Source organism: Bos indicus, chromosome X (assembly GCF_029378745.1).
Source record: "Bos indicus isolate NIAB-ARS_2022 breed Sahiwal x Tharparkar chromosome X, NIAB-ARS_B.indTharparkar_mat_pri_1.0, whole genome shotgun sequence".
Lineage (NCBI taxonomy): Eukaryota > Metazoa > Chordata > Mammalia > Artiodactyla > Bovidae > Bos > Bos indicus.
This window is the reverse complement of record NC_091789.1, coordinates 90,832,298-90,857,960: the sequence shown is the minus strand read 5'-3', so window position 1 is coordinate 90,857,960 and position 25,663 is coordinate 90,832,298. Positions and strand designations below refer to the sequence as shown.

Genomic DNA, 25,663 nt, shown 5'->3' with positions numbered 1-25,663 from the left:
AAAAGATATCTGTACTCCCATGTTCACTGCAGCGTTATTTACAATATCCAAGATATGGAAATAACTATGTGTTCATCCATGGATAAACAGATAAAGCAAATATAGTATCCAAGGAATTACTATTCAATCATAAAAAAAGAATGAGACTGCCATTTGTGACAACCTGGATGGAACTTGAAGGCATTATGTTAAGTGAAGTAAGTCAGAAAGAGAAAGACAAACACTGTATAATCTCAGTTATATGTGAAATCAAGCCCTCTACTCCCTTCCTAAAACCCATGAACTCACAGATGCAAAGAACAGACTAGTGGTTGCCAGAAGCAGAGGGTACAGGGGGCAGAGGTTGAAACGGGTGAAGGGGGTCAAAAGGTATAAACTTCCAGTTATAAAATAAATAAGTCATGGAGATGTAATGTACAGCATGGTGACTAAAGTTAATAATACTATATTGTGTGTGTATACACACACATACACACACACAATGACCATGTCACACGGCTTGTGGGATATTAGTTACCTACCCAGGCATTGAACCTGGGACCTCAGCAGTGAAAATGCTGAGTCCTAGCCACTGGACCATCAAGGAATTCCCATATACTTTAAAGTTATTAAGAAAGTGGATTTTAAAAGTTCTCATCATAAGAAAAAAACTATGTAACTATGTGTGGTGATGGACATTAACTAGACTAACTGTGGAGATCTTTTGCAATACATATAAATACTGAACCATTATGTTGTAACACCTGAAAATAATATAAAGTTATGTCATATCTCAATTTTAAAATTTTAAGGAGTTAAAAAGATTTAAGTACAAAAGGGCTTTATATTTCTGTTTGAATTTGCATAAAACATTCCTAGACATACACCACAAGAAACATAGTGATTACTTCTATGAAGTGAGCCTGTGTGTGTGCTAAGTCACTCAGTCGTGTCCAACTCTTTGCAACCCCATGGACTAGCCCACCAGGCTCCTCTGTCCATGGGATTCTCCAGGCAAGAATACTGGAGTGGGTTTCCATGGCCTTCTCCAGGGGATCTTCCCAACCCAGGGAGTGAACCCATGTCTCTTTCATCTCTTTTATTGGCAGGCAAGTTCTTTTCTACTAGCACCACTGGGGAAGCACTGAAGGAACGTGAGAGGGTGATATATAGAGCCATGATTAATTTAAGCTGTTTTCCCTATTGCCATATTAACTCTGTACAGCTGTGTGGTATTTCACAGCTCCAAGTTCTTCCACATGAATGACTGTGGCAGACAGTTCACTGCTCGTCACCCTTTTAGTCCCCATCCTGATCTTGATCCAGTGGCAACAGCTCAGCCCAGGGCATGAAGCAAGACTGGTCCAAGTTGGTGACTCTCAACTTTGGCTGCACTGTACAATCCCCTGGGGAGCTTTTAAAACATCCCAATAACTGGATCCCACCCCAAACCAATTATATCAGAATCTCTGTGGACTGAGCTCTTTTAATAGCAACATTAAAAAAACAAACAAACCCCAAAAACTCCTCAGGTGAAGGTAAAGCTCAGCCAGGGCTGAGAACCCACTGGTCTAAGCCAGTCAAGAGGATGCCTTTCCCTTTCACCAATTACTGGGTTAGGTCAGACCATGTGACCCAGTTCTAGTCAGTGAGACATAGAAGGAAGTCAGCTGGGGTAGGGGCTTCTGGGGAAGGTTTTATAACCAGATTGAAGGCGAGAGAGACATATGAGGGAAAACTGCACCCCTTACTAACCAGCTTCCTTCTTTTCTGCATTTTCACAACCCTGCATAGTTGGGTGAGGAAGTGATGCTTCTTGCTGAGGCTACCATCTTGTGACACTGGGAAGATAATTTGATGAAGGAAAGCCAAGAAGATGGAAAAGATGGAATAGGCCTGGCTCCTTGGTGACTTGGTTTGTTGCTACAATTCCCACCCAGACCTGAAAAAAAGTGCACTGACCCCCCACCCTGCCAAATCCTGGCTGTCAGGTCTGGAGCATCCAGAAGCCACTCAGGTTAATTCACTTCTGAGCCAGGGGCATGCTGCAGGGTCCCAGGTGAAGGACAGCCATGGGGAAGACGGCCCTAGCTAGAGTCACAGGCTCTCCTGTGTAGCTGTTGTTGGCAGTGCTCAGGGATATTTTATTGGTTTTTTCAATATTAGTAATAAAGCTAAATGTGGTTCTCACCCTAGACTAGCCACTAAACCTGGCTGTAGTAGTGCCAAAGGTGTGCCAGGAGATAGTAAGTGGGGGCAGATGAGGGTGTGTTATAACGGAGAGATTCTGAGCTCTGGGGTCTAACACCACTGTTGCCTGACCTTCAGCAGCCCAGGTGTGACTTTGGGCAAGTTATTTGATTTCTCTGAGTCTTTGATTTCTCATCTATAAAACCGATAATATGCCGTGATGAAAGAAATACTCACATATGGCAGTATGGGGAAGTCCTTCTGGTTTATACATGATTTAACTCAAATGTGACGCTAACTAAAACAGCCTGTTTGTGGCCTATCAAACATACACTGTTCATCTACTTTATTAATGAAAAGGGCACAGAAGTAAAGTATTGTCCATGTTAAAAATAAAAATTAAATGTCTCCCTTCCTGGGATACCAATGCTGGTGCTCCTTCCATGATGACTCACTTCCCAGGGGCTGAGGCTGTGTAGGTGCTGATTTTTTTTTTTTTTAAAACCTGGACAGAATGGATTCTTGACTTGCTTAGTGTTCTCTGTTCTGAAAAAATATAAAACTGGGCTGAAAACCACGTTTCTCTGGAGAAGTTCTTCAGAGTCATCCGTCTTCCTGTCTTCTGGGCTATAGTCCTCAGTTTGGCTCAAATAAAACTTTTTCTATTCCTATTATAGATTATTTATTATTTTTATTGGCAGTCATAACAATGATATAACCACTATGCCTAACTCAGTGCATTGGTACCTAAGGATCCATCCCCTTCCCATCCCTAGAGTGAAATGTGACAGACTTTTGGAAACTCATCAGTTGGCCAATAACATTATCCTTCTAGGAACCAGGAATACAAGCATTTTAATAAATCTATTGATTGGTGGTGACATGGTGCTTGCCTGATAATTCCAGCAGAAAGGCCGGAGGAAGGGTTCAATCACCAGAGAATGAAAGAGCTTAAAGCTTGTTCCCAAATGTCCCTGCAAGCTTGCAAAGGAAGCCCCAATTGGCTGTTCCAAACTCCAGCACCAGTGTCTGGCCCCATAGTCACTGCGATCCACACAGACTCTAACCTCCTAGAGGATGAAGACTTGTGGCCTCGAATCCTACTCTCAGTTCACTTTCTTACCTCACCCCAGTCAGTGCCAAATGTTAGTAAAAATGGAAAAAAATAACACTAAAAATTTCTGGGAGACTGTCAGCTCTTAAAGCCATAAAACACTGCAGCAATTTGTCCTCAAGAGATGGCCCCTCAGACCCATGAAGGAGGGTTGGGAACCATTATGTTACTTACATCTGTAAACACAGGATTAGCAGATGAAAGGATGATTTTGTTAAAAAGCGACAAGTTCCAAGTCACCCGGTGCCTTTTACCTTCACTCTGCTTAGGAAAGAACACAGACTTTCTAAGCAATTACAGAAACTAAGAAAACCACTTGATCACTGGGAGAAAAATCAGCTTCCATAATCACTCTGCAACCCTGGCTCTATTAACAGCAACAAAATCCATCTTCATTAACATCTTCAACTTTGTCCTTAGAGCTTCATCCCAGAGGAATACTGAATTACACTGTAAACTAATGAATGGAAACTTAAGTCACTTCCGCCCAGCCCACGATGCTTTTCCTCCTCTGGACTGCACCCTTTCAACTCATACAAAGTTTGGGGAATCACATTCCTATTCCACTCACTAGACTCCTGAGGTCAGCATCATGCAGAACAAACTTCCCTCAGCCCAACGAACAGGCCATAGGCTGACCCAGATACTGAACACATTTTGAGATCATTTAAGCCCCATTTTGGCATCTTAGGATAGCTTTGGATATATGCTTTACACAGAAAGAACCAAAAAAAAAAAAAAATGGGGGGTGGATATCTTTTCACAAAGATCCTTCTGCAGTCACAGCCAAAGATGTTAATGCCCATCCAAGGTTCCATTTCTCCAGGGGACGGGGCAGAGTTGGGGAAGCCCAGCCCAGAGGTTCTGTCTGCATTAGAGGAAGCAGATCAGGCAGCTTTTGTGAGCTAATGTGAACGGGATATGGTCAAATATCCTGCGGGCGCCAGCAATTGGGGGCGGGGGTGGGGGGAGTCACCAGGGGAAATCAAAATCCATTCCCGGCCAATACACCAGATCCTGAGACACACACACATACACGTACAAAAACTGTCCCAAGAGAGGCCTGACTACGCCTGTTTGCTTGGTAAATCCAAAGGAAAGCCTCGGAGTCTGCTAGTCAGAGAGGCAGAGGCAGAGAAGAAATATGAAACGGATTAGGGGCAGGTAGGATAACAGTGACTAACTTTCCCTCAAATCCTGCTTTTTGGTTTTCTCTGTGCCTGCAAACACTGCTTCAAAAGGTTTCCCCATAGGACAGAGTGGCCTCAAGATTAAATGATAATGATGGACCTCAAATGGTCCACGAAATACTATACTTTTCATGTCAATTCCCAATCTCGAGCTTCATTGTAACTTTCAAACCTTCGCTACTCCGCTCAGACCCCTCCTCCCTCTCCTTTCCCCACTCCCTCATTCTCAACAGACCATACTACCTCTTACTTCAGAGAGGAAACAGAGTGCGGAGGCTTGGGTCCCGCCTCAGCTATTAACCTCTACCTTCTCAGGGTCTTCCTCTGAGAAGGCAGGTGGCTATTCTAGAGATCCAGATGACTCTCCCAAATGCTCCCAGCTGGGCTTACCCCACTGCTCGGACCTATTTTCACCCGCTGAGATCCATCTGAGACGGCATCCCTCCCCTTCCCCTGCAGGCTGATCCAAGCTCCCAGAAGACCCTTTCCTGTCCCTTCCCTGACCCGGGGCCACCTTACCCGGATCCGTCCCGGGGGCGCGGGTGGAGGGCTACGTGGCGCTGTCCGCCTCGGTCTCCGGCTGTGTCTCCTCGTCCTCAGGCGGTTCGACATCGCCGTCTTCCCCACTACGAGGGTAAGCCAGCAGGCGCATGGCTGGGGCGCAGGCGGCCTCCACCTGGCGCACCTGCTCTCGGCTCAGGCGCTCGCGCCAGGCGTGCACGGCCTCGCGGGCATCGCGCGCTGACAGGTGGAAGGGCCGGTCGGCGCCATAGGCCGCGCCGCGCGTCATGTTGAGCGCGAAGGCGTCGAGGGCTGCGAGCGCGCGGAGCCCGGCGAAGCGTTGCAGGCGTCGCAGCTGGGCGCGCGGCTGCTGCACCAGGTCCTCGTAGCGCAGCCTTAGGTAGCGGCGCCGCAGCCAGGTGGGAGCGCCGCGCGCGAACAGCAAATCGCGCATCCAGGCTTCGCAGATCACCTCGAGTGCGCCGGTCAGGAAAAAGTCGGCACGCGGCGCGGCGGGCAGCGCGCGGGATGCTCCCCCGGGGCGAGCGCCCACACCGTGCGACAGCAGCACGCGGTGGAAGCGGTCGCCCCTCTGGCGGGTGCGCAGCACCTGGATGCTCTCGCGCAGCAGCCCCTGCCGGGACTTGAGACGCGAATTGTGGACAGCCCGCGGGTCGCGGAAAAGCTGCACCACCTTCAGGTTGAGGCCTGGGTCGCGCAGAAGGGGCACCAGCACGCCCAGGTCGAGGAGGCGCACGTCCTTGATGACCACAACCGGATACTTGTGGCACTCGGCCTCCAGGGCTCGGAGTGCCACGGGTGGGCAGCTGCGCTCGCAGGCAGCGTCCTCGACGAGTCCGACCTCGGCGCGGGCCCGGGGTCCGCCAGGGCACAGCGGCGGCGAGCAGATGACCTTGTTGGTCCGCCAGCGAAAGAGGGAGGCCGTGGTGAGATTGGCCGCGTCCGGGGGCCGCGCGGCAGGGTCACCGGGCGGCGCGTACAGTTGCAGGACTGAGAAGTCGCAGCGGAAGAGCGAGCGCAGCATGTCTCGGAGTGCGCCCTGCAGGCTCTCGGCGTCGCCCGGATACAGCGCCTGCCACAGATGCCACATGGGTTCATACAAGTAGAAAACGTCCGGGTGCTGGTTAAAGAGCTCTCCCAGGAACGATGAGCCGGTGCGCCAGGTAGCGTGCACGTAGATGTGCTGCTTTTCGCGAGACGCAGCCTCCCCGATGGCGCTGTTGAGGTTGCCCGGAGACCTGGGGGACCCGCCAGCGCCCCCCTCTGCGGCTGGCCGCGCCTCCGCGCCCTGCTCGCGCTCGCCCGCCGCCGCCGCCTCCAGGCTCCACACTCCCAGGCTGCGCTGCAGGCCCGGGCAGTGTCGGGCGCCCTTGTCCCCGTCGCGGCCGCCGTCCAGGACCGAGGGGATGAGCAGAAGCACCAGCGTGTATAGCACCAACAGCAGCGCGAACTTGCAGTACTCCCGGCGCCGCCGCCGCCGGCCCTTCATCTTTTACCTAACCACTCCAGAGCGGGTGGAGCACCCTTCCTCTCTCCTTTCTCGGAAATCCCGCCCTGAGTCCGCTCCTCCGGCCTCTTGAGACCCCTCTGCGCCGGGAGGAGCGGAGTCACCAGGGCCGTGCATCCACAAGGGAAACTCTGGAGGCGGTGGTGCTGCGTCCCTGCCCTTTCCTGGCTCAGCCCTGGAGAGCCGCCTATTGGCCGGCTTGAAGCGGCCGGCCCCGCCTTCCACCCGGCAGCTTCTCCCCGCCTCTCTCTCCGCTTGGGCTAGCTCTGTCAAATCTGGGCGGGGTTGCCCTGGGGTGGGGGACGCCAGCTGGAGGCGCATGGAGCCAGACCCCACCTTTCCCCAACCCCTCCTTAATGAAGTCAAGTCTTCATGAACTGACTGCAGGCAAGGAAGGGGCTTGTGTGTACAGAATGCACCCAGTAACAGGACGTGGACCCCACCCGGACAACTCCACTGCCTCTCCTATTTTATGTCCCCTGCTTGGCCGTCTCTGTCATAAGCAGACCCTCCTCCACACTATTTAGAATGGGGTCCCTGGTCACTATCTACATCTGGCGCCCCCATCAGCCACGGGGTGGGTGTTACTGAGTGCTGGATGGAAGCACTTCTCTAGGATAAAGACAGAGGTTGCATAGTGCGTCGTGGTCCAGAGGAATGGAAGGCCCTACTTGCACTCGCACAGAGTGTTTACTTGTTTAGGTATATCCTGTGTGGAAATGTAAGTATTATGTTCCTAGGGTTTTGCCCAGTGAGGGCCATGTATATTTTACAGACACCGTGAAGATCAGTTTCAGTTCAGTTCAGTCGCTCAGTCGTGTCTGACACTTTGGACCCCATGGACTGCAGCATGACAGGCTTCCCTGTCCATCACCAACTCTCAGAGCTTGCTCTAACTCATGTCCATCGAGTTGGTGATGCCATCCAACCATCTCATCCTTTGTCTTCCCTTGCTTCTTCTGCCTTCAATCTTGCCCAGCATTAGGGTCTTTTCCAATGAGTCAGTTCTTCACATCAGGTGGCCAGAGTGTTGGAATTTCAGCTTCAACATCAGTCCTTTCAATGAATAGGTTGATCATAGCTTTTCTTCCAAGGAGCAAACATCTTTTAATTTCATGGCTGCAGTCACCATCTGCAATGATTTTGGAGCCCCCCAAAATAAAGTTTCTCACTGTTTCATTGTTACCCTATTTGCCACGAAGTGATGGGACCAGACGCCATGATCTTTGTTTTCTACATTTTGAGTTTTAAGCCAACTTTTTCACTCTCCTCTTTCACTTTCATTAAGAGGCTCTTTAGTTCTTCTTGGAGAAGGCAATGGCACCCCACTCCAGTACTCTTGCCTGGAAAATCCCATGGATGGAGGAGCCTGGTAGGCTGCAGTCCATGGGGTCGCTAAGAGTCAGACATGACTGAGCGACTTCACTTTCACTTTTCACTTTCATGCATTGGAGAAGGAAATGGCAACCCACTCCAGTGTTCTTGCCTGGAGAATCCCAGGGACAGGGGAGCCTGGTGGGCTGCCGTCTATGGGGTCGCACAGAGTCGGACACGACTGAAGTGACTTAGCAGTAGCAGTTAGTTCTTCTTCACTTTCTGCCATAAGGGTAGTGTCATCTGTGTAGGTGAGGTATTTGATATTTCTCCCAGCAATCTTGATTCCAGCTTATGCTTCATCCAGCCTGGCATTTAGCATGATATACTCTGCATATAAGTTAAACCAGCAAGGTGACAATATACAACCTTGACGTACTCCTTTCCCTATTTGGAACCAGTCTGTTGGTTCATGTCCTGTTCTAATTGTTGCTTCTTGACCTGCATACAGATTTTTCAGGAGACAGGTAAGGTGGTCTGGTATTCCCATTTTTTTTCAGAATTTTCCAGAGTTTGTTTTGATCCACACAGTCAAAGGCTTTGGCATAGTCAATAAAGCAGAAATAGATGTTTTTCTGGAACTCTCTTGCTGTTTTGATAATCCAGCAGATGTTGGCAATTTGATCTCTGGTTCCCCTGCCTTTTCTAAATCCAGCTTGAACATCTGGAAGTTCACGGTTCATGTACTGCTGAAGCCTAGCTTGGAGAACTTTGAACATTCTTTGCTGGCGTGTGAGATGAGTGCAATTGTGTGGCTGGTTGAACATTCTTTGGCATTATCTTTCTTTGGGATTGGAAAGAAAACTGACCTTTTCCAGTCCTGTGGCTACTGCTGAGTTTTCCAAATTTGCTGGCATATTGAGTACAGCACTTCAATGGCATCATATTTTAGCATTTGAAATAGCTCAATGGGAATTCCATCACCTCCACTAGCTTTGTTCATAGTGATACTTCCTAAGGCCCACTTGACTTCACATTCCAGGATGTCTGGCTCTAGGTGAGTGACCACAACATTGTAGTTATCTGGGTCACGAAGATCTTTTTGTATAGTTCTTCTGTGTATTCTTGCCACCTCTTCTTAATATTCTTCTGTTTCTGTTAGTTCCATACTATTTCATACCATTAGATGGGGAAACAATGGAAACAATGAGAGACTACTTTTTTGGGCTCCAAAATCACTGCAGCCATGAAAGTAAAAGACGCTTGCTCCTTTGAAGAAAAGGTATGACCAACCTAGATGGTATACTAAAAAGTAGAGACATTACTTTGTCGACAAAGGTTCATCTAGTTAAAGCTATGGTTTTCCCAGTAGTCATGAATGGATGTGAGAGTTGGACTATAAAGAAAGCTGAGCACTGAATAATTGATGCTTTTGTACTGTGGTATTGGAGAAGACTCTTGAAAGTCCCTTGGACTGCAAGGAGATCCAATCAGTTCTGAATATTCATTGGAAGGACTGATATTGAAGCTGAAACTCCAATACTCTGGCCACCTGATATGAAGAACTGACTCATTGGAAAATACCCTAATGCTGGGCAAGATTGAAGGCAGGAGGAGCAAGGGAAGACAGAGGATGAGATGGTTGGATGGCATCACCAACTCGATGGACATGAGTTAGAGCAAGCTCTGAGAGTTGGTGATGGACAGGGATGCCTGTCTAACTGCAGTCCATGGAGCTGCAAAGAGTCAGACATGACTGAGCGACTGAACTGACTGACCAAAGATACTTGAAGAAAATGTGGTAAAAGGCTAGGTAATGTTGAAGATTACTACAGATTATTTAGCCAACATGTGTAATTTTTCTTTCAAATTTGGAATATTCATTTTACAAAATTTCCCATTTTTTTCTTAATATATATATTTTATTAAAGTATAGTTGATTGACAATGTTTCAGGAGCACAACAAAGTGATTCAGTTATATAAATGCACATATATTATTTTTGAAATTATTTTCCATTATAGGTTATTACAACATATTGACTATAGTTCCCTGTGCTATACCTGTGTCTCCTGCATTGAACCTATGTTTCCTGCATTGCAGGCAGATTCTTTACAATCTGAGCCATGAGGGAAGCCCTAAATATCCTACTCTATCCCTATCGTTTATACTTGCATTTCCATCAGAAAATGTCTGTATGTAACAACATTATTTAAGGCTAAAAATTCACTTTTTTTAAAGTGTGAGACTCACAGAGCTATTGTTGTGGGTCCTAAGGGAAATGTTTGGGTGATCTTGTATTTTATCCCCATCCCATCTTCAGAGGAGATGAATTCTCAGCTCCAAGTTTTAAAAATTTGGAACTTTTCATCAGAGGGCAGGCAGAAGAAGCAAAAAGAACTGAAGTCCCACAGCAGCTAAAACAAAAACTACATTACAGAAAGTTCATTAGGATGAAAAAGCAGAAAGTTATGTCCCAAATGAAGGGACAAGATAAAACCCCAGAAAAACAACTAAATGAAGTGGAGATAGGCAACCTTCCAGAAAAAAGAATTCAGAATAATGATAGTGAAAATGATCCAAGATCTTGGGAAAACAATGGAGAAGATGCAAGAAATGTTTACCAAAGACCTATAAGAACTAAAGAACAAACAAACAGATGAATAATGCACTAAGGAATCAATAGCTGAATAACTGAGGCAGAGGAATGGATAAGTGACCTGAGAGACAATGGTTGAAATCACTGCACAGAATATGATATAGAAAAAAGAATTAAAAGAAACAAAGACAAACTCAGAGACCTCTGGGACAACATCAAATACACCAACATTCACCTTATAGGGGTCTCAGAAGTAGAAGAGAGAGAAAAAGCACCTGAGAAAATACTTGAAGAGATAATAGCTGAAAAATTCCCTAACATGGGAAAGGAAACATTCAACCAAATCCAGTAAGCACAGAGTGTCTCAGATAGGATAAACCCAAGGAGGAACACATGGAGACACATAGTAATCAGACTCTCAAAAATTAAAGACAGATAAAATATTAAAAGCAACAAGGGAAAAATGACAACATACAAGGGAACTTTCATCAGGCTATCAGCAGATTTCTCAACAGAAACCTTACAAGCCAGAAGGGGATGGCACGATATATTTAAAGTGATGAAAGGGAAGAACCTACACCCAAGAATAGTCTACCCAGCAAGACTCTTATTCAGATTTGATGGAGAAATCAAAAGCTTTCCAGACAAGAAAAAGTTAATAGAATTCAGCATCACCAAACCAGCTTTACAACAAATGCTAAAGGAACTTCTCCAGGCAGGAAACACAAGAGAAAGAAATGACCTACAGAAAATAAACTCGAAACAATTAAGAAACAGTATTAAGATCATACATATCAATAATTACCTTAAATGGAAATGGATTAAATGCACCAACCAAAAGACATAGACTGGCTGAGTGGATGAAAACATGTGCATGTATGCAATTCCACCTACCACATCACTCTGCTTGACCCCCCCCCCCAAATATTGTTAGGTTAATCTTGTTCCCAATATGGCTGGCAATTGTAATTTCTTTTTTGTCTGGCTATTGATTGTGAAAACTATTCTTTTCTTGATTGTGAAAACTAATAAACATCTTTTACTATTGTGATTATGTAACTATTACACACTTAATACCATTGTATCATGATTGCTCTACAAACAATAGAACTCTGTATCATCACTACCATTTAATAGAAAAACCTGTGTTCACTATTTAAAATCCAGATGCATATCACAATTATCTTGAAAACTTTTTGAAAAATACAAATGCCCAGGTATTGCTGTTTTTCACCAGAACTCCACATATGTTTCTAATGAGCAGCCATGTTTAAAAGCAACTGAACTATGTGATGATCTTTTATCTTTTTTGTTTCACTCTTTCTAGTTCATATTCAGTGCTCCCATTGAATTTAATTTATATTTTTCAATTCCTCCATCTATTCTTTTTTGATCTTCTTTCTTTCAGAAAATTTATGAGGAAACATTGAACATAAACCACACTTTGGATGAGGTGGACTGAACTGACATTTACATATTATTTAATCTAACAGAACACACAGCACACATGGAACATTCCCCAGGATAGATACTACTATAGACTAACAACAGGCTTAATAAATTTAAGAGGATTAAAATCATATCAAGCATCTGTTTTGTCCATACTGGTATAAGACGTTTTTTGTCCTCACTGGTATAAACTAGAAATAAATTGCAAGGGGAAATCTAGAAAATTCACAGTTACAAATTCATATGTGGTGATTAAATGATATGCTACTAAATACTCAATAAATCAAAGGAAAAAATCAAAAGAGAAATTTTAAAAATATCTTTATAGAAATGAGAAAGGAAGCAAAACACTAAAATTTATGGATTACATCAAAAAGAATTCTATGAGAATAGTTGACAGCAATAAATCCCTACAATAATAAAAAGGGAAGATCAATAATATGCCTGCCTTTATACCTTTCAAGGAAGTATAAAAAGAAGAATGTACTCAGCCCAAAGTTGGTAGAAGCAAAATAGAAATAACTGAAATAAAAATGTGATAGAAAAAAAACCAATACAATTTAGAGCTGTTTTTTGAAGGAATAAATAAAAGAAACAAACATTTCACTAGATACTGAAAAGAAGAGTGGGGATTCAAATAAATAAAATTAGAAGTGAAGGAGAAGATATTATAGCTGATATAACACAAATAGAAGATCATGAGACTACCATGAACAATAATATGCCAACATGTGGACAACCTAGAAAAAATGGAAACATTCCTATCAACATATAATCCACCTAGACTGAATCATGAAGAAATAAAAAATCTGAACAGATTAATTACAAGTAAAGGACTTGAATCATTTGAATCAAACCACCAAAAAGTAAATATGAAGAACCAGTTGGCTTCACTAGTGAACTCTACCAAAATTTTAGTGAAGAATTAGTGTCCATTGGCAACCCACTCCAGTACTCTTGCCTGGAAAATCCCATGGATGGAGGAGCCTGGTAAGCTACAGTCCATGGGATCACAAAGAATCGGACACGACTGAGCGACTTCACTCACTCACTCATTCTTAAAACTTCACAAATCAGAGAAAACTATCAAACTAATTTTACAGGTGACAATTACTGACATACTAAAGTGTGATAAGAACACTAAAAGTAATAGTTACAATCTAATATCTATGATGAACATAGATGCAAAAATACTCAACAAAATATTAACAAATGGAATTTAACAATATATTAAATAGATCAGACAACATAATCAAGTGGGATTCATTACAAGGATGGAATTATGCAGATCAGTGAAGGTGATACATCACATTAACAAAATGAAGAATAAAAATCATGTGATCTTTTCTTGGCTTCAGATACAAAGTTGGAGTTGATTTAGCTTCTACTGTTTCTTCACCCCTTGGCAGTAAGGCATTCTAGCACTTTGTACAGATTTTAGGCACACACACACAAATCTTGGGTACCCAGGTGTGGCAGCAGTAAAGAATATGTATACTAGTACAGGAGATACAAGACATGCCAGTTCGATCCCTGGGTTGGGAAAATCCCCTGGAGTAGGTAATCGCAACCCACTCCAGTAGTCTTGCCTGGAAAATTTCCTAGATAGACGAGCCCAGTAGGTTACAATCCATAGGGTTGCAAAGAATTGGACACAACTGAGCACACAGTCAATAGATATACAAAAATATTTGACAGGACTCAACATCTAATTATAAAAAATCTCAACAAGCTAGGTATAAAGGAAACATACCTCAATAACATAAAGGTCATCTATGACAAGCCCACAACTAACATCATACTCACTGGTGAAAAGCTGAAAGTTTTTCATCTAAGATTATGAAACATACTTCCTACTTTATGCAACATAGTACTGAATCTTGGCAGAGAAATGGCCAGCAAAAGAAATAAAAAGCATCCATATTTAAATAAAGAAATAAAACTGTCTCTATTTACAGAAAATATGCTGTTGTGTATAGAAAAATCTGTATTTCACAAAAAATGTTCGATTTAACATACCAATTTTGTAAAGTTGCAGGATATGAAATCAATATACAAAAGTCAGTTGCATTTCTATGCACTAACAACACAATATCAGGAAGATAAAATAAGGAAACAATCTCATTTCCAAGTAAATTCAAAAGAATAAAATATCTAGGAGTAAATTTAACCAAGGAGGTAAAATAATTTAAATTGTACATTATAAAGCAGTGATAAAATCAACTAAAGACAAAAAAAATGTAATTAAATTCTGTGTGCATAGATTGGAAGAATTAGTAGTGTTAAAATAGTCATACTACCAAAACAGCTGTAGAGTAAAGGTAATCTCTATCAAAATGTCAGTGGCAGTTTTAACAGGAAGAGAAACAAAATTCTAAAATTTGTATGGAACCACAAAATATCTCAGTTAGTCAAAACAATCTTCAGAATGTTGAACAAAGTTGGAAGTATCACACATCCTAATTGCAAACTATATTGCAAAGCTATAGTAATCAAAACAATATGTTATTGGCATGTAAATAGACACAATAGATCAATAGTACAGAATAGGTAGCTGAGAAACTCATGCATATATGGACAATTAATTTATAGCAAAGTAAGAAGGGATATATAATGTGGAAAGTATCGGTTCAGTTCAGTTCAGTCGCTCAGTCGTGTCTGACTTTTTGCGACCCCATGAACTGCAGCACGCCAGGCCTTCCTGTCCATCACCAATTCCCGGAGTTCACTCAGACTCACGTCCATCGAGTCAGTGATGCCATCCAGCCATCTCATCCTCTGTCGTCCCCTTCTCCTCTTGCCCCCAATCCCTCCCAGCATCAGAGTCTTTTCCAATGAGTCAATTCTTCCCATGAGGTGGCCAAAGTGTTGGAGTTTCAGCTTTAGCATCGTTCCTTCCAAAGAAATCCCAGGGCTGATCTCCTTCAGAATGGACTGGTTGGATCTCCTTGCAGTCCAAGGGACTCTCAAGAGTCTTCTCCAACACCACAGTTCAAAAGCATCAATTCTTCAGTGCTCCGCCTTCTTCACAGTCCAACTCTCACATCCATACATGACCACTGGAAAACCATAACCTTGACTAGACAGACATTTGTTGGCAAAGTAATGTCTCTGCTTTTGAATATGCTATCTAGGTTGGTCATAACTTTCCTTCCAAGGAGTAAGAGTCTTTTAATTTCATGGCTGCAATCACCATCTGCAGTGATTTTGGAGCCCCAAAAATAAAGTCTGACACTATTTCCACTGTTTCCCCATCTATCTGCCATGAAGTGATGGGACCAGATGCCATGATCTTAATTTTCTGAATGTTGAGCTTTAAGCCAACTTTTCCACTCTCTTCTTTCACTTTCATCAAGAGGCTTTTTAGTTCCTCTTCCCTTCTGTGTATACTTGCCACCTCTTCTTAATATCTTCTGCTTCTGTTAGGTCCATACCATTTCTGTCCTTTATCGAGCCCATCTTTGCATGAAATATTCCCTTGGTATCTCTCATTTTCTTGAAGAGATCTCTAGTCTTTCCCATTCTGTTGTTTTCCTCTACTTCTTTGCATTGATTGCTGAGGAAGGCTTTCTTATCTCTCCTTTCTATTCTTTGGAACTCTGCATTCAGATGCGTATATCTTTCCTTTTCTCCTTTGCTTTTTGTTTCTCTTCTTTTCAGAGCTATTTATTATAAGGCTTCCCCAGTAGCCATTTTGCTTTTTTGCATTTCTTTTCCATGGGGATGGTCTTGATCCCTGTCTCCTGTACAATGTCACGAACCTCATTCCATAGTTCATCAGGCACTCAGTCTATCAAATCTAGTCCCTTAAATCTATTTCTTACTTCCACTGTATAATCATAAAGGGATTTGATTTAGGTCATACCTGAATGGTCTAGTGGTTTTCCCTACTTCCTTCAATTTAAGTCTGAATTTGGCAATAAGGAGTTCATGATCTGAGCCACAGTCAACTCCCGGTCTTGTTTTTGCTGACTGTATAGATCTTCTCCATCTTTGGCTGCAAAGAATATAATCAATCTGATTTCTGTGTTGACCATCTGGTGATGTTCATGTGTATTCTCTTGTGTTGTTGGAAGAGGGTGTTTGCTATGACCAGTGCATTCTCTTGGCAAAACTCTATTAGCCTTTGCCCTGCTTCATTCTGTATTCGAAGGCCAAATTTTCCTGTTACTCCAGGTGTTTCTTGACTTCCTACTTTTGCATTCCAGTCCCCTATAATGAAAAGGACATCTTTTTGGGGTGTTAGTTGTAAAAGGTTTTGTAGGTCTTCATAGAACTGTTCAACTTCAGCTTCTTCAGCCTTACTGGTTGGGCCATAGACTTTGATTACTGTGCGATTGAATGGTTTGCCTTGGAAATGAACAGAGATCATTCTGTTGTTTTTGAGATTGCATCCAAGTACTGCATTTCAGACTTTTTTGTTGACCATGACGGTACTCCATTTCTTCCAAGGGATTCCTGCCCACAGTAGTAGATACAATGGTCATCTGAGTTAAATTTACCCATGCAAGTCCATTTTAGTTCACTCATTCCTAGAATGTCAACGTTCACTCTTGCCATCTGCTGTTTGACCACTTCCAATTTGCCTTGATTCATGGACCTAACATTCCAGGTTCCTATGCAATATTGCTTTTTACAGCATCGGACCTTGCTTCTATCACCAGTCACATGCACAACTGGGTATTGTTTTTGCTTTGGCTCCATCCCTTCATTCTTTCGGGAGTTATTTCTCCACTGATCTCCAGTAGCATATTGGGCACCTACTAACCTGGGGAGTTCCTCTTTCAGTATCCTCTCATTTTGCCTTTTCATATTGTTCATGGGGTTGTCAAGGCAAGAATACTGAAGTGGTTTGCTCTTCCCTTCTTTAGTGGACCACATTCTGTCAGACCTCTCCACCATGACCCGCCTGTCTTGGGTGGCCCCACATGGCTTGGCTTAGTTTCATTGAGTTAGACAAGGCTGTGGTCCGTGTGATTAGACTGACTAGTTTTCTGTGATTATGGTTTCAGTGTGTCTGCCCTCTGATGCCCTCTAGCAACACCTACCGTCTTACTTGGGTTTCTCTTACCTTGGCCGTGGGGTATCTCTTCACGGCTGCTCCAGCAAAGTGCAGCCACTGCTCCTTACCTTGGACGAGGGTTATCTCCTCACTGCCACCCCTCCTGACCTTGAACGTAGAGTAGCTCCTCTTGGCCCTCCTGCGCCTGCGCAGCCACTGCTCCTTGGACGTGGGGTTGCTCCTCTCGGCTGCCGCCCCTAGCCTTGGGCGGGGGGTAGCTCCTCCCAGCCACGCTTCTGCATGGTCCGTGGCAGCCAGCGAGGGGAGCCAAATGGGGTGAGAGCAATCAAGCTGGTAGTCAAATCCCTAAGTGAAAATGGATACTGAAGATTAGATTCTTAGAAGTAGAAAATTGATAACAAATATCAAAAAGCAAAGATTAAAAACCTAGAATATAGGTTAGACTCTCAAAAATACAATATAAAAAAACAAAACATAATCAATCACAATAATTTTTTTTAAAATATGGAATTTGTTTTTTAAAAATAGTTTTTTTTTGAAAGATAATAGGCTATAAAAATGAAAGTTAAAGGAGTAATAAAGAACTAATTTTTTAAATTAAAAAATGATAGTAGTAAAAATATATCTTGGAGTTTCTCTGGAGCTGTTGTGGGCAGTGTGGGGTCATTTCAGTGTCATATAGTCCCTTGTTCTGCTTTATACATGCCCCTCATAAGTCTCCAGTATTAAATGCAGGGTTTTAATCTGTTGCACCTGTTACTTCCAGAGCAGTTCCCCCTTCTTTGTTTATTTTGGCATCCTCTGTTTGCAAGTCTCTTCTGTGTCTAATTTCTGCCCTGACACAAGGGGGCGAAGGTGGCCACTCATTTAGGCTCACTTGTTCAGCTGTGTTGTGGGGATGGAGGGACACTACAAATACCACTGACACGTGTTGGGAGTGCTTGCAGTGGATGGACCACACTGGATTTACCAGAGCCCAAGGCAGTGTGTGCTTCCTTGAACTACCTGCTCAGTCTCCAGGGTGCTTTGCAAGGGCACTGTCCCAAGTGAGCCCTGCATTTCATGCACTTCCCAGTTTTAAGCTCTCAGGTTCTTGGGTGCTCTGCAAGGGCATAGACCCGGATGGGCTGTGTGTTTTGTGCCCTTCCCAGGTCCGAGTAGCTCAGGTGACTGGGTGCTTGGGGAGCACACTGTCCCAGGTGGGCCATGCATCTTAGCATCTTATTCACCTGCCCAGTCTCTGCTGCTCAATTTCCCAGGTGTGCCGGGAGAGCACAGTCCCAGGTGTGCCATGTGTCCCCTCTGGGGAACTGATCTCAGGCTGTCAGACATGGCTGAGCACACACACACTCACACACATTTGTTCTCTCTATGCCCACTTTCTGGAGGGCTTTTTATCATATATGGGTTTGTCAAAAGGTTTTTCTGCATTTATTGATATGATAATATTGCTTTTATTCCTTAGTTTGTTAATGTGGTATATAACATTGATTCATATTTATATATAGAAATTTTCTTTTTTTTTTCTTTTTCTAATTTTATTTTATTTTTAAACTTTACATAATTGTATTAGTTTTGCCAAATATCAAAATGAATCCGCCACAGGTATACATGTGTTCCCCATCCTGAACCCTCCTCCCTCCTCCCTCCCCATACCATCCCTCTGGGCCGTCCCAGTGCACCAGCCCCAAGCATCCAGCATCGTGCATCTATTGGAATGTAATTGCTCTACAATGTTGTGTTAGTTTCTGCTGTACAGCAAAATGAATCATGCATATACATATGCCCATTGTTTTTTACATACATTGTTCTTACCACTGAAGTCACCAGAGATCATTGAGTAGATTCCCTGTGCTACAGTGCACTCTCATTAATTATCTGTAGAGCATATAGTAGCATATAGTTGTTGTTCAGTAGCTAAGTCATATCCAACTCTTTGTGACCCCATGATCTGCAGCATGCCAGGCTTCCCTGTCCTTCGCTATCTCCCTGATTTTGCTCAAACTCATGTCCACTGAGTTGGTGATGCCATCCAACCCTCTCATCTGCCATCACCCCCTTTTCTTCTTGCCCTTAATCTTTCCCAGCATGAGGGTATTTTCCAATGAGTCAGTTCTTCACATCAGGTGGCCAAAGTATTGGAGCTTCATCTTCAGCACCAGTCCTTTCAATGAATATTCAGAGTTCGTTTCCTTTAGGATTGACTGATTTGATCTTCTTGCAGTCCAAGGGACTCTCAAGAGTCTTCTCCAGCACCAAAGTTTGAAAGTATTAATTGTTTGGTGCTCAGCTTTCTTTATGGCCCAACTCTCACATTCATACATGACTATTGGAAAAAAAAACATAGCTTTGACTATATGTACCTTTGTCAGCAAATTGATGTCTCTGCTTTTTAATACTGTGTCTAGGTTTGTGATAGCTTTTCTTCCAAGGAGCAAGTGTCTTTTAATTTTGTGGCTGCACTCACCACCTACAGTGATTTTGGAACCAAAGAAAATGAAATCTGACACTGTTTCCACTTTCCCCCCATCTATTTGTCATGAAATGATGGGACCAGATGCCATGATCTGTTTTTTGAATGTTGAGCTTTAATTTAAGTCAGCTTTTCCACTCTTCTCTTTCATCCTCATCAAGAGGCTCTTTAGTTCCTCTTCACTTTCTGCCATTAAAGTGGTATCATCTAGGAGATCCAAGATGATGGAAGAGTAGGTGGATGTGAGTACATCTCTCTCCATGAGTATATCAGGAATACACCTCCAGACACAAGATATCTTGCACAACACCTGCTGAGAGCAGGCAGGAATACCTGACCACCAGAAAAGAATATATAGAACAATGTAGGTAGGACAAAGGAAGGATGATGAAAAAAAAGAGAGTGAGTAGGACTAGATGTGTACCTGGGAGTGGGGGAACTGAAGCAGGGGTCAGATCCCCACACCAGGGCAACTGTTTGGGACAGAGGTGAAGAATTTGAAGGTGCTTCGGAGTGAAGCAGCTGATCTGTGACAGTCTGAATGGAATGAGAATCACACAGACAGTCCTTGCCGCAGCCATACATATCCTGGAAAGGGGTGCAAGTCCCTTATAAAGTACAGCGACTTGTAACTGGAGCATAGAGATTGGAGAGCAATTCCAGGGCAAGGTCTGCTATTGCAGGAGACAGCCCAAGGGGACCTGAGAGAGAAGATGGAATGTAGTGGGAAATGCTTGTGAAGGAAACAAAAAAGAACTCAAACTGGGGAGTCCTGTAAGTGCATGAATGGGCCAAGCAACAGAGAAGGACCAGCCAAACAGGCCCTCTGATCACCAGCTTCCAGAGGCTAAGAAAAGACTGTAATAGGATAATAGGACCATAGCTCTTGCAGCTGAGGCAGTTGCTGTCCCTGTACACTTGGCGCTGACAGACTTCCCACAATATAAGCAGCAACCTCCATGCTCAGTCCTCATTGGGCAGAGCCACAAGAAGCTAGACAAAAACCCCTAATACCTCCATTCTTATGGCGACAGTTGGCACTGTCACCCCTGCTTACCCGTCATTGCCAAGGTACCCATGATCCAAGTGCCCGTGCCACTCCTACATGTGATCCCCACTGGAACAGAGCAGCTAGAGACCAGAAAAAGTCCTAAGAGCACCATTTTCCCTGTTGTCTGAGCTGCTGGCCTCCTTGAGTACCTGGTATAGCCAGGGCCCCTGCAATCCAAGCAGCTACACCACCTCCACACCCAGTCCTCCCTGGGGCAGACCCAGTCCTCCAGGGCAGCCTGAGGAGTAAACACCTGTGGATAACTCACACACAGAGGTGGAGACAGAACCACAATTGAAACCTAGGGGCAGTATGGCTAAGGAAGAGAACTCAAAACCTTCCCACCAATGGTACAAGCTACAGATTAAATCAACGCAATCAACTAGGCAGACTTGGTGTCTGTGGAATATATAAATAGACAATGAGAGATCTTGCAAAAGAAAACCCACTAGCATGGGCAGATGCAGAGATTAGAGGCAAGAATATGCAGGAGTAGGACCGGATTAGAGTCTGAACTACCTCCAAATCAAGTTCACAGACCAGCCCAGTATTAGTGGGCATCCTAGTGAGGCAAGGTGGACTGTGACTCACAGTGAGGGAAAAGACACTGACAGCTGAGATCCAGATAAACATTAGTTATTCTTAACGTGCTCCATAGTTGCTTCTGGATTTTTTTCTCTTTTCTTCTCCCCATCCCTCCAGCTGTTGCTGTAGTTGTTGATTTTATTAGTACTGTTAAATCTATGCTTTAGAGAATTTTTTCTTTTTTTGATTAATCACGTTTTTATTTCCTTTAAATACGCCTGCCTCTACATTGGCCTTTTGTGGTTTTGAGGGTTTCATCCCTTTTTTTTTCTTTTTTAATTAAAACATTTTTTAAATTTATTACTATTATTTTTCTGCATACATTCTTTTCTAAATGTATTTATTTATTTTAATTGGAGGCTAATTACTTTACAATACTGTAGTGGTTTTTTTCATATACTGACATGAATCAGCCATGGGTGTACATGTGTCCCCCATCCTGAACCCCCCTCCCACCTCCCTCCCCATCCCATCCCTCAGGGTCATCCCAGAGCACCGGCCCTGAGTGCCCCGTCTCACGAATGGATAAGAAAGCTGTGGTATGCATACCCAGTAGAATGGTACTCAGCTATTAAAAAGAATGCATTTGAATTAGTTCTAATGAGGTGGATAAAACTGGAGCCTATTATACAGAGTAAAGTAAGTCAGAAAGAAAAACACCAGCACAGTATTCAGTTCAGTTCAGTTCAGTTGCTCAGTCGTGTCCAACTCTTTGTGACCCCATGAATTGCAGCATGCCAGGGCTCCCTGTCCATTACCAACTCCTGGAGTTCACTCAAACTCACGTCCATTGAGCCAGGGATGCCATCCAGCCATCTCATCCTCTGTCATCCCCTTCTCCTCCTGTCCCCAATCCCTCCCAGCATCAGAGTCTTTTCCAATGAGTCAACTCTTCGCATCAGGTAGCCAAAGTATTGGAGTTTCAGCTTCAGCATCAGTCCTTCCAATGAACACCAGGACTGATCTCCTTTAGGATGGACTAGTTGGATCTCCTTGCAGTCCAAGGGACTCTCAAGAGTCTTCTCCAACACCACAGTTCAAAAGCATCAATTCTTCGATGCTCAGCTTTCTTCACAGTCCAACTCTCACATCCATACATGACCACTGGAAAAACCATAGCCTTGACTAGACAGACATTTGTTGGCAAAGCAACGTCTCTGCTTTTGAATATGCCATCTAGGTTGGTCATAACTTTCCTTCCAAGGAGTAAGCGTCTTTTAATTTCATGGCTGCAATCACCATCTGCAGTGATTTTGGAGCCCCAAAAATAAAGTCTGACACTGTTTCCACTGTTTCCCCATCTATCTGCCATGAAGTGATGGGACCAGATGCCATGATCTTAGTTTTCTGAATGTTGGGCTTTAAGCCAAATTTTCCACTCTCCTCCTTCACTTTAATCAAGAGGCTTTTTAGTTCCTCTTCAACACAGTATATTAATGCATATATGTGGAATTTAGAAAGATGGTAACAATGACCCTATATGCAAGACAGCAAAAGAGACACAGATGTAAAGAACAGACTTTTGGACTCTGTGGGAGAAGGCAAGGGTGGGATGATTTGAGAGAATAGCATTGAAACATGTATCAGTTCAGTTCAGTTCAGTCACTCAGTCATGTCTGACTCTTGGCGACCCCATGAATCACAGCACGCCAGGCCTCCCTGTCCATCACTGTCTCCTGGAGTTCGCTCAGACTCATGTCCATCGAGTCAGTGATGCCATCCAGCCATCTCATTCTCTGTCGTCCCTTTCTCCTCTTGCCCCCGATCCCTCCCAGCATCAGAGTCTTTTCCAATGAGTCAACTTCTCCAACACCACAGTTCAAAAGCATCAATTCTTTGGTACTCAGTTCTCTTCTGCTGCTGCTGCTGCTGCTGCTGCTAAGTTGCCTCAGTCATGTCCAACTCTGTGTGACCCCATAGATGGCAGCCCACCAGGCTCTGCCATCCCTGGGATTCTCCAGGCAAGAACACTGGAGCGGGTTGCCATTTCCTTCTCCAATGCATGAAAGTGAAAAGTGAAAGTGAAGGCACTCAGTCGTGTCCAACTCCATGCAACCCCATAGACGGCAGCCCACCAGGTTCCCCTGTCCATGGGATTTTCCAGGCAAGAGTACTGGAGTGGGGTGCCATTGCCTTCTCTGCAGTTTTCTTCTAGGAGTATACAAATGCAGGATATTGGAAATGCAACTGAAATTAAAAGACCATCAACATAAAACAATCTTGTTTGTATATATAGACTGCTATTTCGAAACCTCATGGTAACTAAACTGAAAATCCACAATAGATACATTCACAAAACAGAAAAAAGAATCCAAAACACATAGTAAACTTAGTTATTAAATCACAAGAGAACAAAAGAGGAAGGGAAGAAAAAAGACTTACAAAAACAAATAGAAAAATATTAACAAAATGGCAAAAGAACATATATATATATATATTTGTACCTTAAATGTAAATGGATTAAATGCCCCAACAAAAAGACATACACCTGGCAAAATGGATAAAAAATCAAGATCATTACATATATTGTGTACAGGATACCCACCTCAGACTTAAGGATACATACAGACTGAAAATGAGGGGATGGGAATAGGTATTCTATGCAAATGGAAATCAACAGAAGGCTGGAGCAACAATATACATATTGAAAAAAATAGATTTCAAAATAAAGATTGTTACAAGAGACAAGGAAGACACTTCATTACCATCAAGTGATAAATCCAAGAAGAATATATGATAATTGTAAATATATATGCACCCAACACAGGAGCACCTCAACATATAAGGCAAATACTAATGTCCATAGAGGGGGAAATTGACAGTAGTCAAATAGTAGTGGTAACTTAAACACCCCACTGTCAACAATGTACAGATCTTCCAGACAGAAAATCAATAAGGAAACACAAGCAGTAAATGAAACATGTATCAGATAAACTTGAATGGTACTTATAGACCATTCCATCCAAAATCAGAATACACATTCTCCTAATGTGCACATGGAATATTTTTCAGAAGTGACCACATGCTGAGCCAAAAAATGAGCCTCAGTAAATTTAAGAAAATTCAAATCGTATCAAGCATCCTTTCTGACCACCATGCTATGAGATTGCATATCAACTATAAGGAAAAAAAAAAAAAAACTCTAAAAATCACAAACATGTGGATGTTAAACTATGTTACTAAAGGACCAAGAAGATATCAAAGGGTAAATTTAAAATATCTATAGACAAATAAGAAGAAAAGAAGAGAAGCGAAAAGAAGAAAAGAAGAGAAGCAAAAAGCAAAGGAGAAAAGGGAAGATATAAGCATCTGAATGCAGAGTTCCAAAGAATGGCAAGAAGAGATAAGAAAGCCTTCCTCAGTGATCAATGCAAAGAAATAGAGGAAAACAACAGAATGGGAAAGACTAGAGGTCTCTTCAAGAAAATTAGAGATACCAAGGGAACAATTTCATGCAAAGATGGGCTCAATAAAGAACAGAAATGGTATGGACTTAACAGAAGCAGAAGATATCAAGAAGAGCCTGCAAGAATACACAGAAGAACTGTACAAAAAAAGATCTTCATGACCCAGATAATCATGACGGTGTGATCACTCACCTAGAGCCAGACATCCTGGAATGTGAAGTCAAGTAGGCCTTAGAAAGCATCACTATGAACAAAGTTAGTGGAGGTGATGGAATTCCAGTGGAGCTATTTCAAATCCTGAAAGATGATGCTGTGTAAGTGCTGCACTCAATATGCCAGAAAATTTGGAAAACTCAGCAGTGGCCACAGGACTGGAAAAGGTCAGTTTTTATTCCAATCCCAAACAAAGGCAATGCCAAAGAATGCTCAAACTACCACACAACTGCACTCATCTCACATGCTAGTAAAGTAATGCTCAAATTTCTCCAAGCCAGGCTTCAGCAATATGTGAACCGTGAACTTCCTGATGTTCAAGTTGGTTTTAGAAAAGGCAAAGGAACCAGAGATCAAATTGCCAACATCCACTGGATCATGGAAAAAGCAAGAGAGTTCCAGAAAAACATCTATTTCTGCTTTATTGACTATGCCAAAGCCTTTGTCTGTGTGGATCACAATAAACTGTGGAAAATTCTGAAAGAGATGGGAATACCAGACCACCTGACCTGCCTCTTGAGAAATTTGTATGCAGGTCAGGAAGCAACAGTTAGAACTGGACATGGAACAACAGACTGGTTCCAAATAGGAAAAGGAGTTCGTCAAGGCTGTATATTGTCACCCTGGTTACTTAACTTATATGCAGAGTACATCATGAGAAACGCTGGAATGGAAGAAACACAAGCTGGAATCAAGATTGCCAGGAGAAATATCAATAACCTCAGATATGCAGATGACACCAGCCTTATGGCAGAAAGTGAAGAGAAATTAAAAAGCCTCTTGATGAAAGTGAAAGTGGAGAGTGAAAAAGTTGGCTTAAAGCTCAACATTCAGAAAACGAAGATCATGGCATCTGGTCCCATCACTTCATAGGAAATAGATGGGGAAACAGTGGAAACAGTGTCAGACTTTATTTTTTTGGGCTCCAAAATCACTGCAGATGGTGACTGCAGCCATGAAATTAAAAGACGCTTACTCCTTGGAAGGAAAGTTATGACCAACCTAGATAGCATATTGAAAAGCAGAGACATCACCTTGCCAACAAAGG

At 43.2% G+C, this 25,663-nt stretch overlaps 1 protein-coding gene across 4 annotated transcripts in view; it reads right to left on the bottom strand.

Annotated features, from left to right (window-relative positions):
* CHST7 (carbohydrate sulfotransferase 7) overlaps positions 1 to 6,677 on the bottom strand; it is a 78,653-nt gene extending 71,976 nt beyond the window's left edge. For 2 of the 4 annotated variants that reach the window (XM_070783646.1, XM_070783645.1), the window contains exon 1: positions 4,993 to 6,677. In XM_070783646.1, the coding sequence (XP_070639747.1) occupies positions 5,024 to 6,484 (1,461 nt within the window). In that variant the 5' untranslated portion in view covers positions 6,485 to 6,677 and the 3' untranslated portion in view covers positions 4,993 to 5,023. Of the gene's footprint in view, positions 1 to 3,457; positions 3,548 to 4,992 lie in introns of all 4 variants that reach the window. The other 2 variants (XR_011565156.1, XR_011565157.1) reach the window with 2 other exon arrangements.
* Between the last annotated feature and the right edge of the window lie 18,986 nt (positions 6,678 to 25,663).